This window comes from Tubulanus polymorphus, chromosome 2 (genome assembly GCF_964204645.1).
Source record: "Tubulanus polymorphus chromosome 2, tnTubPoly1.2, whole genome shotgun sequence".
Classification (NCBI taxonomy): domain Eukaryota; kingdom Metazoa; phylum Nemertea; class Palaeonemertea; order Tubulaniformes; family Tubulanidae; genus Tubulanus; species Tubulanus polymorphus.
In genome coordinates, this window is record NC_134026.1 from 6,193,038 (window position 1) to 6,209,991 (window position 16,954).

At 36.5% G+C, this 16,954-nt stretch overlaps 3 protein-coding genes across 4 annotated transcripts; 2 read left to right on the top strand and 1 right to left on the bottom strand.

Moving 5' to 3' along the window:
- The first annotated feature begins 594 nt into the window (after nucleotides 1-594).
- Nucleotides 595-2,267, top strand: LOC141899919 (ethylmalonyl-CoA decarboxylase-like). 2 transcript variants are annotated; one of them, XM_074786540.1, is made up of 4 exons: nucleotides 595-753; nucleotides 1,049-1,106; nucleotides 1,189-1,307; nucleotides 1,402-2,267. In XM_074786540.1, exons 1-4 carry the CDS (start codon nucleotides 657-659, stop codon nucleotides 2,088-2,090), a joined length of 963 nt encoding a protein of 320 aa, XP_074642641.1. In that variant the 5' UTR covers nucleotides 595-656; the 3' UTR covers nucleotides 2,091-2,267. The 2 variants fall into 2 exon arrangements, with proteins under 2 accessions (XP_074642641.1, XP_074642640.1); XM_074786539.1 differs by having other exon boundaries at nucleotides 595-762; nucleotides 1,402-2,264.
- On the bottom strand, nucleotides 2,265-14,066 carry LOC141899918 (Fanconi anemia group I protein-like). Its single transcript, XM_074786538.1, has 33 exons — nucleotides 14,015-14,066; nucleotides 13,328-13,444; nucleotides 13,171-13,246; nucleotides 12,960-13,084; nucleotides 12,533-12,618; nucleotides 12,258-12,383; nucleotides 11,831-11,996; nucleotides 11,653-11,750; nucleotides 11,142-11,277; nucleotides 10,965-11,057; nucleotides 10,751-10,887; nucleotides 10,395-10,545; nucleotides 9,843-9,924; nucleotides 9,374-9,575; nucleotides 9,121-9,238; nucleotides 8,921-9,043; nucleotides 8,771-8,839; nucleotides 8,587-8,688; nucleotides 8,343-8,486; nucleotides 8,099-8,223; nucleotides 7,491-7,685; nucleotides 6,922-7,068; nucleotides 6,563-6,708; nucleotides 6,421-6,488; nucleotides 5,994-6,153; nucleotides 5,323-5,450; nucleotides 4,937-5,084; nucleotides 4,493-4,674; nucleotides 4,219-4,335; nucleotides 4,071-4,142; nucleotides 3,811-3,909; nucleotides 2,597-2,734; nucleotides 2,265-2,501 (listed from the first exon to the last, which is right to left on the bottom strand). The coding sequence occupies exons 2-33, from the start codon at nucleotides 13,421-13,423 to the stop codon at nucleotides 2,409-2,411; spliced, it is 3,948 nt and encodes a 1,315-aa protein (XP_074642639.1). The 5' UTR covers nucleotides 13,424-13,444; nucleotides 14,015-14,066; the 3' UTR covers nucleotides 2,265-2,408.
- Nucleotides 14,067-14,185: 119 nt separating this feature from the next.
- On the top strand, nucleotides 14,186-16,856 carry LOC141900345 (DNA repair protein RAD51 homolog 4-like). The gene is made up of 8 exons (XM_074787196.1): nucleotides 14,186-14,381; nucleotides 14,474-14,592; nucleotides 14,822-14,903; nucleotides 15,039-15,269; nucleotides 15,609-15,699; nucleotides 15,942-16,012; nucleotides 16,333-16,500; nucleotides 16,730-16,856. Exons 1-8 carry the CDS (start codon nucleotides 14,238-14,240, stop codon nucleotides 16,769-16,771), a joined length of 948 nt encoding a protein of 315 aa, XP_074643297.1. The 5' UTR covers nucleotides 14,186-14,237; the 3' UTR covers nucleotides 16,772-16,856.
- The last annotated feature ends 98 nt before the right edge of the window (nucleotides 16,857-16,954 follow it).

The following is a 16,954-nucleotide window of genomic DNA, read 5'->3' on the forward strand; positions in this document are numbered from 1 at the left end:
AGCCAGCTGAACAATCGTGGAACTTTAATAAGGCCATAAAAATAAATTACTTGATTCCCAACAGCTCCCCTCCTTATTTAGCCACCGCCTGTTTTTTTTCTTAAATTTTAGAATGATTTATTGAAATCGAAGAATAAAAACGTTAACATTTATTGATGAAAACCTCTAGCTTTATTTCTCATAAATGCATAGCGCCCGAAGTGGTGACATAAATAATTCCAAGTTCAAAGCTAAACAAAAAATGATACTTTGTTTCTTCGCAGCGGCCGGGTCATTTTGGTTAGATATAATAAAATGTGTAATCAGTTTCTGTCGGGTCTTTTATAGGGTTATGGTATAAATTGATCACGATTTTAAAACAGTGTAGGCCTACAGGCCCTGTTATGGAAGCCCTGAAACGACATTACGAATTACGTTTAACGAATTACGTTTTACGAATAACATTTTACGTTTTACAAATTATGAGTTACGTTAACGATTTGCCATATGAGCTCCCTGCAGAACTTTCAAATACTGAAAATTTTGAACCATCTTCATGGTTTCTTGTGATAATTAGTCTGACCAGCCTAAGTCTCGAGGTCGTTGCGCCAACAACTGTCAAACTTTTTTGCAAAATTAAAACAAAAGCTGTAAATAGCGGCGTTTAATTCTCCAAAATGCTTTTCCTAAGAGTTTGCTCTAATTTATCAAGATATAGAAATTGTGTATCGAATCGTATCTTCAATTCGACGGCAGTGACATGTGCTGTCAACCGTAAGTATGGTAAGTAACTTTTACTTTGCCGACCGGCGACAGGCCGAGCGAGGTCAGCAGGTTAAAAGAATCCACCCGAGAGGGAGTCTCCATCTTTCTCCAAACTTTATCGAGGAAGATAACCATAGGTTCTCTGAGCCTATCACAAATCCTTCAATTCTGATGATGATGATAAAACTGAGGTTAGCAGGATCATGGTCAAGTTATGGTGATGTATTACCAGACTCCATGCGATCCAGCTGTAATCAGGTAGTCTATTCCACTCAGTCATCGATAATCATGCAAATACTTTCAGAGAACCTCATCAAGCGCCACATCCATGATTATACAGAAAAAGAACTAACACAGAGAAGGTATATTGAATTTCATCATAGGAATTACTTTATTTCATTATGATTTGAGTTAAATCTTAATTCTAAGCTTCCAATTTTTCAGCAAAATGTTGTCTGATTTATATAAACTTCCTGGTGGTAATATCGACCTGAAGTTGAATGATGAAAATGGCATCGCTGTGATGAAACTGAACTTTCCCGAAAAGAAAAATGCCCTCACAGGTTAATAAAGGATTCATCAGTGAAATGGGTTCTTAATGTCAATTGAATTCATTTTCAATCAGTTAACCGCAAAAATTACAACGATTATTTTTAGGCAGAATGATAGCTCAGCTTAGCGTCATCGTAAAACAACTTCAAAACTGGCAATCCGGAAAAGGACTGGTGATAATGGGCGCCGACAATTTCTTCTGCGCAGGGATGGATATAAACACGGTCAGTCACGTTTTGACCCCCGAAGACGGTTTCGCTATCGGCAAATACATGCACGAACAACTGAACGCGATCCTGAATCTACCGCTGATTAGCGTTTGTTACATCGAGGGTAAAGCACTCGGAGGTGGATCTGAAATAACTACCGCCACCGATTTCCGTATCATGGCTCCCGACGCGGAAATAGGCTTCATTCACCCGCGGTTGAACGCGCTGACCGGATGGGGAGGTGGTAGTCATTTAACCGGGTTACTCGGACGCAATCGCGCGTTACAGTTACTGAGCAGCGGCGAGATCGTTAACGCCGAACAAGCATTTACGATCGGATTGACGAACGAGGTCGTACATCCTCGAGGTCACGCGGAAAAAACTGCCATTGATTGGTTACGGAAATATACGTTCAGTTCGGTAGATTCGGTTCGCGGAAAAAAAACGACAGTCACTGCTGCTGCTGCTGCTGCTGGGGCGGACATTAAATACGCTCTCAATGTGGAATTAGAAATGATTAGAAAAGTTTGGGGAAGTGAATCTCATTTGAAAGCCTTAAAGAAAGTGTTTCCAAAGAAGTTTTAATCTGAATTTTAGTCTCAGTAAAAGTCTTTAATGTTTTATGAAGTTTACAACAAAGCTCTCATGTATCCACCAAGGGATAGAGCGTGATGACTCAGTAAGAAAGGGTTTGCACTAGTCCTGAAAATCATGGAAATTAGTAACTATTTAATAATAGTAATTCAACTCATGAACTGTTGTTAAGGATAAAAACTATTTTAACAAATAAACATGAAACTGTTTCAATTTATGTTTAAACTGCTTCTCAAAGTTTCTACGAATTAGCACCAAAATGTTTTAATATACAAATACGTCCAATGAATAGAGAGCGGTATCCAATGTTTATTTTCTCTTGTTGCCAAGCCGACTACGTTTAGCAGGCGGAGCGTTCTCTGATTCATCATCTTCAACTTCTTCATCTGATATTTCAATTTCCTGCGACAAACAAATCGGTTTATTTTCAAAATGCTTTTTTCCACACGACATAAAATCGATTGTTTTTAAGCACCAGCAGTTCAAACTATACTTACATCTTCATTTCCATCGTCATTATCATCATCATCGTCATTCTCATCCTCTTGATCAGAAGTTAATACTTGTTGAAGAGCTGCGGTGTTAATTCTGAAGTCTCGTGACGTGCTGTGTTTCATGTGCTCCATAAAATTGATCTGCAAATTGAACATGTTTAAATCAGCAACAACATTTGAAATCAAATATTCTTCCGTAGCTCTGACTAATAACAATTAAATGAAGTTTTAAAGTGGAAGTATTTAATTGGAATTATTAAAGTGTCATTAAACCCACAATCGTAAAACCTAAAGGTACTAATGTCTATTTATTAATTGATGAGACCTGTTTTTCTGGGATATTTTGCTTACTTTTTGGGGTACATACCTCATTTATGTCTTAACAGAATGCCAAAAATCGCGGACAACAACTGAATATCCGATATATTTCCAGTTCTGTACCAATTAGATGGATTGGCAAAAAGACTCCTTAAGTCCAGTTGAATGAGAGAGAAAATCTTCCATTTTGTCAAATTTCTTGGATTTGAACATTGTTACCATGCCTACGCCACCCTGATTTAGTTGTTGAGACCCCACAAGAAAAATAACTTCATTTCGTAGGCATGGTGACAATGTAAAAATTCAAGAAATTTGACAAAATGGAGGATTTTCTCTCTCATTCAACTGGACTTAAGGAGTCTTTTTGCCAATCCATCTAATTGGTACAGAACTGGAAATATATCGGATATTCAGTTGTTGTCCGCGATTTTTGGCATTCTGTTAAGACATAAATGAGGTATGTACCCCAAAAAGTAAGCAAAATATCCAAGAAAAACAGGTCTCATCCATTAATAAATAGACATTAGTACGATAACCACACTCAAACGTGGTGAAGAGATAATAAGATAAAAACCCACTATGTACAAATTAAAAGAATTTAAAAATTGAGAATTTATTTATTCAAAACAATCTAAAATATAAGAACACAACGTTTCGTGACCTAAGGGTAAAACCTAAAGATTTACAACATAAAATATTATTAAAAAGTAAAACTCAGAATTTTTAACTAAAAATCATCATCAAGGAATTAAAACCAAAAATTCAAGATTTTTTAGATAAATTTTCTTATGGTTTCAATGTTTCAGGCTTTTATGGTGGTTTTTGAGACATTTTCGAACACCACAGATTTCTATCTCTTCATTGTAAGGAAAGTTTTACCGTTTTTAAATTTCACTTACTTTAGCTTTCTTTGATAGTTGTATGAGGAATTTTTCGTATTGTTCGATACAGAAAATCAGCTGTGGAATAGATCGAGCTTCTCTCAGCACCCTTGCAGCCTATAGCATGCAAAATACGATAAACAATTTGGTTTTGAATCAGTTACACTTTGGTTGAGATCAGGGGCTGGTCATAGAATATTCTCAAATACAGTAGAATCCGCTTGATTCGGATCATTTGGGTCTAACCACGAAGGGAGTATTTCAGAAAAAGTAGTTACCGATCCAGTATTCTTTTTTTCAGTCTTCTTTTTATCTTCTTTCTGTTGGCCATTCGCCGTTGGTTGAGCACTCTACGAATAAAAACACAATATTTTCCCGATTGGACGCGGAATATTTCAGCAATTATCAGCGAGAGAGAGAGTTTACCTGTAAATATGATATCATTGTATACACGTGATTCGTCAGTAATGTCCCGGATAATTTCACAACTTTCTCAAATCGACCGGAGCAATGTCCCGCTTTCTGATTATACAGGTAAATATACTGCAAAAATCAACACATTTCATTAAACAAATGTAGGAAAAGTTTCTCAGATTCGACGAATCAGATTGATGGACTCTGGAATTTTCACATTTTTTCACATCCTTACAATTGGCTTCGCATCAATCCGACCCACCACGTATCAAACGGTAAGACTTACAAATTTAACAAGCGCTGTCAACCCGTTGTAGAATTTAGTGAGCTGTTTCAGTAATACAGTAGCGCAGTTACCGGTAGGTATAGCAGTTTGTACTAACTCGTGGAAACCGGTGATTAACGAGCCAAACTTTGTACAAATTCCTTTATCTAAAGCTTCTTTTTGTTCAGTGGTTAAACTCTCGTCTAGAACGAAGAAAGAAAAACCGCTACAGTTAGGAATAACCCTGACCCAGTTCCACAGTTGTCGTCAAAATTTGACTTGGCAGCAAAGTTAAGCTCACGGCACGTGTGATGGTGGGTTTGTAAGTGACAAACCAATGAACGAGATCAATGCAGGAGAAGAAAGTTGAACTTAAAATAAGCCTGTAGTCAAACTTTAACTGATGACCGAGGAATTAATGGTAAAAATGTTGTTCATCTCGGAAAGCATTGGTATTCACTTTACCAAGGATAATAGATTTCACTTTCCCGAGAGCCCAGACTGCGTCTTCGATATCGGTTTCCGTTCGGCTCAAAATAATCATAAATAAAGACGTGTTCGCTGTCTTTTTGTTGACGATGGCAAAATTACACGAGTCATCCAGTTCCACATCCTGTTCAAAAATAAAACAACTGAATAAGTTTAAAACCCACTATATACAAAATGTTAAGGAATAAAAGTGTATGACAAATAGAATTCGTCTTTAATCTTTTAATTTTGTATATAGTGGATTTTAAACTAACTATTCTCCACACCAGAGTGTACAGGCTATTCTACTATTATGTTACCCATGTATTTCAAACAACTTGAAACATAAAACTACGGTTATTATAGAATTTTGATTAATTTACCTCGTCGACGTCTCCTATTCTAACGTGAATATCTTGCGCGATATCTTTCAGAAGCAGAGAACAGTTTTTCACTTGTCGAGTCACGTCGATCAGATGAGATAATAAAGCGTGTGACACGACACAATCCTCTATAAAACACAATCATTTATTCATAACTAAACAGAATTCATAGATCAATTTCACTGTTAATAGAAATCAACAAGATTTGTTCTTTTAACGCAGCCATGTTTTTGAAATACCATAAATTTTGACTTCGGACACGTCCAAAACTAACGAAATAACAGAATTGTCAAGCAGCTACAGTCACAACAGTTATTAATTCGGAGATATTCATGAATAGTTACCCGGTTATAGCCATTGTTCATTGAAGAGGAACCCGGTGTAATGCAATTCACAACTTTGAATTAGAAAAGACAGCTTTCTGAAAAACCGAGCTACTTTTCAAATACCCTGACTTTTTCCTGATTTTAAAGAAAAGAGTCAGGATTCCTCTTGATTTTCCCTGCCTGGAAAAATAATCCTGAAATTTCCTGATTTCCCTGATCAGGATGAACCCTGACATCTGGTATTCAGTTCTGGGTCTAGTTCATGATGAAGAACTTACGCAAATCAATGCTCAGCATGATGTAGTTAGACGTAGCAAATCTTTATCTGCCCTTTGTTTTTCATACCTATTTTCTTTTCCTTGCACAGTTTATGAAACCAGGTTTGAATCGTTTGTTTCTGGTCAGATTTATCAAGTTTACACAAAGCTCCGATGACGTTTAATAACGGCAGAATCTCCTTCAGTGAATCTAAACCGGCGTTCACAACATTCTTCATAACTAAATCCTACAATCAGTCAACAACTTCTTATTACACACCATGATAATGTATACAATACTATTTCAACATAACTTAAGTAAAATACACTAGATACTGCTTAATTCGGATCGTTTGGGAGGAATTAATCTTGTTCAAGAGAAATCTGGATTACACATCATACTCGACATAGAATTATGTATAATTGGACCATAAATAGATCAGAATCAGAATCTGATTAGAATCTGGATTCAAACTGATGCAAATTTGTGGGTGCGATTGTAGCAGAACACTTACCTGTATCTTTTTAACATGACAGTGAACGCCGTCCCCTGCCTCCATGTCAAAACCACTGGTTTCATACTCTTAAATTAAAAAATCTATTATCATACCATTCATGTTTTTTCATCTCAGTTTATCATCAATAAGCAATATTTACCGATTGATGTGAGAAAATCCGATAATTTTTTTTCATATTGGCCGCAAATAATCTGAAAGCACAGATTGAATCCGTTCAAGCAAACGGCCGCGAATTTCTTCAGTTCATTCGAGTCTCTTGCGGCGATGAAACCATGTAACAAATCACTGAATAAAAAATACTTGTTATTACTTATTGTACCCACAGCTACATGAATTTAAAACACCCTAGATTTTTCCAAAATATTCGAAAGGTGATTTTTCAATCCTCCGAAATGCGGCCTTCGTAAAAGTGAACAGATACCATCATCCTACAGGGAACTGTGTAATACAGTTCACTATCAGAATGCAGCATATTATCATTGTTTTTGATAAACTTACTTAGCCACGGAACAGCATAGATAGAATATCTTCCTTTTATCTCTGGCCGTATCACAGTGTCCCGTATCATTCACTTGTTGTAACTGATGACAGATTATGCGTACGATATACATCTTAAAATCAACGTTCTCTTCAGCTTTACTCTTCCTACAGTTAGAGAACAACGCAGGTTTTCAATGAAACAAAAACAGCGCGGATTCAAGGCCTACTTTCGAAGGTCTTGCAACACATTAAATGACATTTTTTACCATTGAAAAATAATATTTGGAGGTGTATGAGCAAGAGGTTGCATTTGAAAATTCGTTGATGGGTGAGATCAAAAAATTCATAAACACTGAATTTTTGGTGAAATGCATTCTTAACAAAATCGCCAAGTAGAAAATTCCATATCCTACCAATTATGTAAGAGAAGTTTTAGAAAAGGGCACAAGAAAAGGGTACAAGGCCCACAAGAATCCCGAGGTTCACGTCAGGTAACGGGCTGCTTTTCATTCAGCCGAAGTGTGTATGTACGTCAATGAATGGCTCCTATCCAAAGAGAGTGAAGGATAGGTAATAAATAAACTCACTTGACTAAATGATGTAAGATATTTGAAGCACAGTCAACAGTCATCATACTCGTTATAATTGTTTTATTTCCGGCGCGATCTTTCTTCCCAGCTCCTCCTCCAGCTCCTCCTGACGATTTCTCAGACCAGATTTCATACAGTCTATTGTACTGGTCGAACAGTTTCTGTACTGTTAACATTTTTTCAGTATCACCGCTGGAAACAATCAAAATATTGATCAGAAATCACTTTCAACTGTTGAGTTCCGCTCCAAAAAAGTACCGGTAATAAGGAAATCACTTTCAACTGTTGAGTTCCGCTCCAAAAAAGTACCGGTAATAAGAAACTAATTCCAAAATTTGGATTTAAGGTCTGAGCAACCAGGCCGTGGATGGTAATTCAAGGATAGAATTGACGAGCTACAGTCAACTATGCTTATATCGTCAAGACATCAAATATTTTATTTGGTCCCGATAAATTTCTTCAGTTTACCCAGTACACGCTTTTACGGTACAACGCTTATATTGTATGGATATCGCCAGTCCCAACAGTGTTGTTGATTGCAGTAAAAATCCATGAGAAACGAAGCTAAATCCAAACTTCATCATATGTTGTGTCATGTTATTTACCTGTCATTGTCTTCAATTAGAAACTGATAACTAATAAGTACTTCATAGATTCCCATGAGCATCATAACAGTGATCAAATTCCTCACACCGGACGCTGTATTCAAGTTAAAATCAGCGGATTTATCCTGAAATATAAATCACACAAAGAAATTAATCAACTGAACTAGATTCAACCATGAATGTCTCTAATCAACAAGTCCACGGTTCAACTGAAGATGGAAGGCTATTTCACTCTGACACTTACAACTTCAAAGTCTTCCAGTTCAGCTTTGATCATCCGACGAGTGACAGAATTGAGGACTTTGGAGTATTTTTCAGTCGATTCATCCTCGGCAGTTGCAGCAGTTTGCGTTAACAAACAGTAAACCATTGAACTTAACAAATATGGCTGAAACATAGAAACTCACATCAATTCGAAATATTGAGCCCTTCACATTGACACACATGTTTTAAACTAGCTTTCAGTTGCTCATTAACAATTTACTTACTAGAGGTTCAGTGATGTAAGCAGAGTCATCCTGTATAGCGGTACATTTATCAATTTTCACTGGAGGATTCACATCTTCGTTGTGTTCATACGCTTTCTGAAACTGTACACATAAAATCGTCTACGATACTCCGCACGGGACCTACTCGACATAATCTGCAGTTATCATAAAACCTACTACTTACCTGCAAGAGCAGAATGTCTAAAACGGGCATCTTCAATTTACTGTTCTTGTTGACGACTTCGTGAAGTCCCTGAATTCATTGACAGAATTGGTAGAATTTACCTCAAATCACAAATGATGCAGAATATTAGAATTTGAATGCGAAATGAACCTCGTAAAGAATCTGTCTAATTTTCGCCTGTTGATTCAAACATCTTCTCATGTTGTTCAGTATTTCTAGACAAGTGTTTTCACTGTCCGAGGGAAGCATCGGAATATGAACATCAGCGATACTCTAAAGCAGACAACTAAAACAGTCGCTAAACACGAAACAAACATAACAGTAAATTTAGAATACGAAATGGATATTACCTGACTCGAACTGAATGACTGACTGGCCTGACTGGATAGGCTATTATCACCGGATATCAAAACATGTTTCAATATGATCAGATAACCATTGATTGCAAATTCTCGAGCTTCGGAATGCCTGCAAATATTCAACATACAAATAAACCTTTTCATCCACATCCTTATGTTTATCAGAAGCAGAGCAGATTTAACGAGGGACGTGAAGTAACAATTCTTGTTCAATTATTGATGGTGGAATGAGTTCGACGATTACCGTGAAAATAACGATTTTCTTAGAACGATTAAAAGAGAATCTTTAAGATGTGAACTGATTCGTAATAAAGGTTGTAAAGCTCTGAGGAAGTGAACGGCAGTCGCTGCCGGCATCATTGCCAGATAATCTAGAGTCTCGCGTATTCTCGGCAGAGACTCCATGAACAACTGAGGCATCGATTTAATCAAATCTCCCAATAAATCTACAATAACAACAACAAAAACAATCTTGTTTTAATCGATACTAGCCGGCAAGTGGTTCAGAAAATATAACTCACATCAATGAGAGAGTATACGCAATACACGTGTTGAAATAATAGCAATAGAATCCCACAATATAAAACGAAAAAGTCTGAAATCTGATTATTTTTTAATCTTAATGAGCCATTCCATGACTATGATCGAAACTTTGAGGCTAATAAAAATTCAGAACAAGCGTTTTATATTGTGGGATTCTATTGCTAACTCACCTAAATATTGAGGTACAGACATTGAACTGATAACCCTGTGTAGAATCTGATCTAGAATTTCAACTCTGGCAATACTGTGTATCTACAACAGAGTAACAGTCGCTCTTATTAAGTAGCTGTTTTCATCAAGGTTACTGATAAATACTATCCATTTTCAAATGTATGGTTCTCATAGTCTACCCTATCTAGAATGTACACTCTCAAAATGTTACTGTTCAGAAAGTGTACAATCTAAAAATGTATGGTCCCAATCATCGCCTTTAAATACTGCATGTTTTACAACGAGACACTTTTGAAAACCAACCATTTCAGAATGTGTGCTATTTGAAAGTGACTATTCTAAAACGAATACTATTGGAAAGGCAGCTGATATCGTCGTTCATTGCATTATTGCTCTCAAGTAGCTGCTAAGTAAAAGCAGCCTTTCAAATGCCGGTATTGCAATACAATACTGTGTACATACATGTAACTATAAACATAGAGGCTCTGGTTGTTCGATTATACCGATGATGAATTTCAATTTTGACTGATTACATCTAACTGTTTACGCACCTTATGAATATGTTTGAGAACGTTTGCTCCGAGGAGACACGTTCGACCCTGAGGAGACTGAAAATCATCGGACGATTTCACCGTAAAACTGTCCATCAGTACGAAACCGAGATTAACCAATCCATGAGCGACGTCATCCCAACCATATTTACTATCAAAACATACAATGGTACTGATATTACAGTCAAAGTTGACGATTTATACAAATGACAACTTATGCTTAGTAAATTGAATTGGAAATAGACAAATGCGACTCAGAAATAGAAATGCAATGTGACAAGTAATCCAACGAGGACTTAAACAAGGTCGACTATAGTTCAGTCTAACATAAAATCTATTCACTGTTTTCATTCTACCTGTTTTTTGCTGTTTCAATCATGCATTCAGTTATGTCCATTTTAGTCGGCATTATTTGTCTGATCCACCACGATTTCTCCTGTTTCTCGCAATCTTTAAAACTCTTCAATACGGCAGTTTTCAAACAGTCGAAAACCTAAAATAAATCGTTCAACATTGCTTATAAAACAGTTTCTGTTGATTTTACGAACAAAAATTTATAATATTTTTCACCTGTTTTTCAAATCTGTGAATCTTTGCTAATGACAGAGCGAGAGCCAAAGAAAACGGACAAAGACTCGTTTTTGAGGAACCAACTTCCGCCGTCTAGAAAGAAATTTAACACAATTTCCCCCAAAAAGAACATTTTTTGAATTCTGTATTTTGAGTGAACCCTGGTGGGAAGGTTACCTTAATGTATTTAATGATTCCTCGACCGAGTTGTTGATCTTGCCTGACGGCGAACGTGATGTGAAGCATAATCGTACCTTCAACGTAGCGTAACTGTTCAACGCTCAATTTATCGCTGACATCATCATCATCGATCCTGAATAATTCACCGAGATAAAATCAATTAGCAAAGAGTTATCATTTAACCCTTTCAGTGCTGACTAATCAATACCCTATAGCGCTGGAGATAATTTGAAAATATTAAAAAATTCCACCCTAGTGTGTTGAATAACAGGAATACCACTATAGTGCGTCTACACCACGGTGCAGTGTATCGTTAGTAACTAATATTTCACTATGTTTGTCAGGTGCTGCCATCTTTCAATAGAGATAAAAACTAGTTACTAATTACATCAATACACCGCAGTGCGGTGTACTAGCAAAATCCATCACCGATTCATACATCGCACCGCGGTGTAGATGCACTGAAATGGTTAATACGATGTAGAACTTGTGCTCTGTAAAAAGGTACCTGGCATCATCGTCGCTATCAACGCTTTCATCCAATTTCTTGAAATATTTCACGATATTTTCGACGATCAAATCTTCAATGATCGAAGTTTTCTGCGCCTAAAATCGAAATAACTGGTATCAAAATTGTATTCTACCGGTAGCGAGACCTGAAAACTGATGATAACCAAGCTTCGAACCTTAGAGGAGAGTAGTAGAAGCTGATATATTAAAGGTGGAAGTTCCTCTAACTCTGTGTCCGACAACATTTCTACGATCTTTAAAACCACCATTTTCAGATCTTCGCACGACAAAGGAGCGTCTTTTAAAACACTTGCAAAATGAAAAATGCTGCTTTTATCCCATCTACAAAAACAAAGAACAAACTCACCACATTTATCAGATACATTTACAACCATTTGATGATTTTGACATTCTTAAGACTAAAAACATCCTCACTTGCACAATGGCAATCAAAAAAGTCTTAAGTTGTTAAATTAGCAATAGAACCAACATCAGCTAAGACTCATCTTAAGGTGTAAGATTTGGCTATGTAACCTGGGCTTAGACTGGTCTTCGATCTTAACATGAACTGTGCAACTGGATATATAGGGAACTATGAATTACTTTTGTAAGCAGATTTTCTCCAGTAAGAGACTGTTATATTCTGTTCCCTTGTATTGATCTCCATCGAACACAACTCTTTCACAGGTCGACAAAACTGTCATCATTTTGGGCAATAATTCCCAATGTCTGAAATCATACATGTAGCAGAAATAGTGGAATATCAAATAAACATTGGGACAAGTTACACCAGTTATGAGTTCCATTTGGCTTGAAATGATTTTAGCTCACAATTGTGGAACTAGGTCTGGGAAGGTATCGATATGTTGAATACTCACTTGCCATTGTTGGCGCTTGTACTTTGAATAGCTGATACAAATTCATCGGTCAAAGTGGCAATTAGATTAGCAGGGCAATTATCAACCTAAATAAATTAATAATAACATTAACAACACACCATTTTATCTTGATCAAATTCATGTTAAAATTTTTCTTACGATTTAAATAATAGTAGGCCTATAACAGTTGCACAGAGTTCATTTTTTACTCTGAAGTCAAATATTTGGAGACCTAAATTCTAATTTGAGCTATTACACTATTTGCTTGTGACTTAAATCCAAAAGCGATCTTGAAATCTTAAGATTACCAAGTAGCCAGAATGTCTAAAGAACTAAGATCTGGTCTCAAAGATTTACGCCATGATTGTCTAGCCCCTGGATTCAAACTGAACTGATCTATATGGAACTATGATTGTGATAGACTCACCTCGAGAAGTAAAAGACCAACGAGAGCCGACCCTGTTTTATTATTCAGATCATTCTTCTGTAAAACTTTCATACAATGTTTGTACAGGAATTGTCGTTTTTCCGTATCAGTATTTACTTCACAAGCTTCAATTAGAAAAATCATAAATCGGCATATCTTCCAAGACCAGCGAGCGAAAAAAAAACCCAAATCTAGATTTCTTTAAACGCACCTTCAAGTATTCCTTTTGCTAACAATGTTGGATCTTCTTTTCCGCGTAACAGACAATTATCCAGCATGGATTTCAGCTGAAAGTAAAAATTGAAACATGATTATGAATTTGACGTCTCATCCAGATGGGGGAGGCTATCCATCATTAATTGTCCTACGTTTTTTTCAGATCCAGCTGTTTCATCATCTGATAAAATACGCGCGATTTCTTTGATTTTTCCTTTATTCGTTAAACTCACAATTTGCTCTTCCATTATGATTCAGTATCTCTGACTCTACAATTATACAATAGCGAAAATATAACCATACAATTTTCATTACAACTAAATTCATTTATTGCACATAAAAAATTACTGTGGGTACTGCGAAAGATTTCAAGGTGAGGGTGAGAGCTAGGTGATGGTGGGCAAGAAATGGAGATACTGGTAAGTAGAGCGAAAAAAAGCAAATTTCATAAGCAATGCCATGGATGGATTTTGGATATCCAGTCTGATCGGGTTGTTTTGGGACGGTTGGCGGAGTGGGGTGGGTAGCAAAGGGTCAGGTATAGTTGAGATAAAGTATGATACCTTATCGTTAGTGGTAAGCTTTTATAATTCGATGGGCTTATCTGATCGTAAAAATAAACCAGGCACAGGTCACTAAAGATCGTCGGGCCCCCCATCCCAGACCAGCAGAGAGCCGGAGCGGAGTGGGAATGTGGAATTGAGAATGGGACTCCTCTCGAAGTTCGGGACTGGGGTGATAGTGGGTTTGGGCTGGGGTTTGCTGATTACTCAAACACTCAACAGTTTAAAGGTCTAGTTAAAATTTCTAATTATAGTTTCTGATCACTGAAATCTTACACAACAAGCTTTATTTATGTAGAAAGTTTCATTTTCTCCCACGAAAAATAATCAAGGGTCCACAATTCCTCAAGGCTGCTGAGTCCGGAACCCTATTTTTCATTCATCCGGAGTAAATCCGAATCCTAGTTTTTTGTTCACTCGGAGCTGGTGTGGAGCCGGCGCGCTCTATTAATCCTGTGTGTTTTGACAATCGGATTCTCAGCTAATGTTTCCCCTCTAAATGCCTGCTCTGAAGCCGAGTTTATGTAGTGGTCTTACGGAAGAAAATGTGAAGATCTTGAAATCTCATAATATCACGACGGTCGAGAACTTATTGTGCATCGATTCAGAAGAATTAACCGCCAAATGTGAAATTCCCTACAAAGTAAAAATACTCAAATACACGGTGTAGCAAAAAAACTCAATGTACCCTGCATAGTCAAAATATATTTATGATGATTGTTTGATGTTTAATAGGAAGTGGTTGGAATAAAGAAGATTCTTTTAGCTCAGTATTCTGCATTTCCGGTGACAGGGAAAGAATTGTATGAAGATGCTTTAAAAGTGACTTCAATATTGCCAACTGGAATTCGCGGGTAAGGCTATTTGCCGCTTATTTGAAAGTAGAAAAGTTACTGAATTGTTTCAGAGCATTTCTTGATTAACCACATTAGACTTTTATAGTTGGATTAGTGAGTCCGGGAACAGGGACATATTTCCTGAATAACCACCACCTCTCAGTTGTGTGACATACATGACAGGACTTAACTCTTTTCATATTATCCTGATGTTATTTCATCAATGATTTTTTTAAACCATTTTTAGTATTGATCAACTTTTAGAAGGTGGATTTTACTCATGTGAGGTTACTGAGTTATTTGGAGGAGCTGGTGTTGGTAAGACACAGGTAGGTAACATCTTCTCTGGAAGTCATGGAAAAATTAAGATAATTTTGGAATAGAAAAAAAACCTATTTAGATGAAATGAAAAAAGATATTACATTTTCAATGAGTTGAACTGAAAGTAAAACGCATTTTTTCAGATATGTTTAAGATGCTGTGTGACTGTTCCTATGGAGACCGGTCAAAACGTGATATATATGGATACGGGAGGAAGTTTCTGTTGTCATTGGTTACAGAATTATCTGCAACAATTGGATACGAATGAAGAGATAATCAGAGATACATGCAGGAGAGTTCGCTGCGTTCAGATATTTGATATATTTGAATTATTGAAATGTTTGAATGAGTTGAAAACTAAACTCAATGAGCAGGTATGTGTAATTGAACTACAACTAGGGTGCAATGTTGGTTTTGATTTATAATCAGAGTAATATGAGTTGACCAGTGAATAGATATTATTATACAGTGACCTGTCTACTAGTTAACTTGGCAACTGAACCTCTCTCTGTAACCTGCTGAAGTAATATAGAACTATGTAGGCTTATGTCAGTTATCTACAGGTTTACTTTAACCAGTTTTATTTGTCAAATATCTGTAACTGGTTAACTAAATCTTTTGAAATATACCGGGTAGATATTTTTTGAGTAACTGACCCCATTATATCTGATAACTACATTTCAAGTAGTGATCATTGACTCTCTTATTTTTAGACTGATCCATTTCTAAACGGTGTTAAATTGCTCATAATTGATTGTGTAACTGCAGTTATATCTCCTCATCTCGGTGGTAAACAAACTGATGGTAAGAACATCTACAGTAAACCTCGCCTTACACAAACTGGGACCACCGGTAAAATAAGTTCAGAGTTTTGCAAAAGTTAAGTTTAGAGTTAAGGATCAGAAAAAAATCAGGAAGTTTTATCTTTTTTGTGCGAGGAGGTCGAAAAACTGAGTTGGCCATGTCTGAGTTGAGGTGACGTTTACTGTAATCAAAATTCCTCTATTCCAAAAAGCATTTTGATGAGATAACGCTCACTATTTCAGGACACGGTTTGATGATGAATTTAGCGAGATTAATGAAAACGTTGGCTGTTGAAAATTCACTGGCTGTAGTTGTAAGTTTAAATTCCTGCACCTGGTTCCACAGTTGTGAATTTGATATAACTAGCGGTGGGCATTCAGCCTCAGTTGTGGCCATCTGATAAGTCGTCATATTACTTAAACATTTTTGAGTCTGAAATTATATTTCCAATTGTATTTACCGAGTGTAAGTTGTCATTTGAATAAGTTGGGTTTGACTACAGTGAATTTGACTATCGGATGGTTTACGTTCAATTTTTTCATAAACTGTTGAACTCAGGCCCAGGTCTCTTGACTATACGTCAACCTTCCTTCTTCGCATCGCCTAACGATGGATTCGAATTATGTTTTGTAGGTGACTAATAATGCAGTGCAATCTGAAAGTGCGAATAGTCGACCGTCTTTAGGAAGTTCATGGCTCAGCGTTCCTAACGTCCGAGTGGAAATAGTTACGAATAAGAGAATAGGAGTAAAAACTGGTGCTGTTTCACGTCAATGTGTTATTAGAAAGAGTTTACGACAGGTAAACAATTTACCTCCGGCCTAGTAGAACTTTAAAAATTCAAATTAGGCAGGTTTCAATTGGTCTTTACCAATTCCGGGATAGCATAATCTGTAAACATGATAGAAGCAGTCGGTAGAGAGTTTTTAATCAGGAAATTGATGTTCCTAAATCGGAAATACGTACGATCGAAACCTACCTTAATCTGTTAAAACATGATTTTTGAAAATTTCTTTATGGATTATTTCAGAAATGTGGTTCATCTAGGCAACTCGATCTTTCATATGTATGAAGACCGATGCAGATTGTGGATTCGGATACTCTAAAAAAGATCACTGCTGTAGCTTTATATTTTGTTGCTTTGTTGAAATTTGAACGATTAAATTTTTCAAAGTTAAAGTTTATTAAAGTTTAAAAGTTTGTAGTTATTTTTTCTTCTTCATAGAAGGATTTTTGATTTTGGTTCACCATGTAT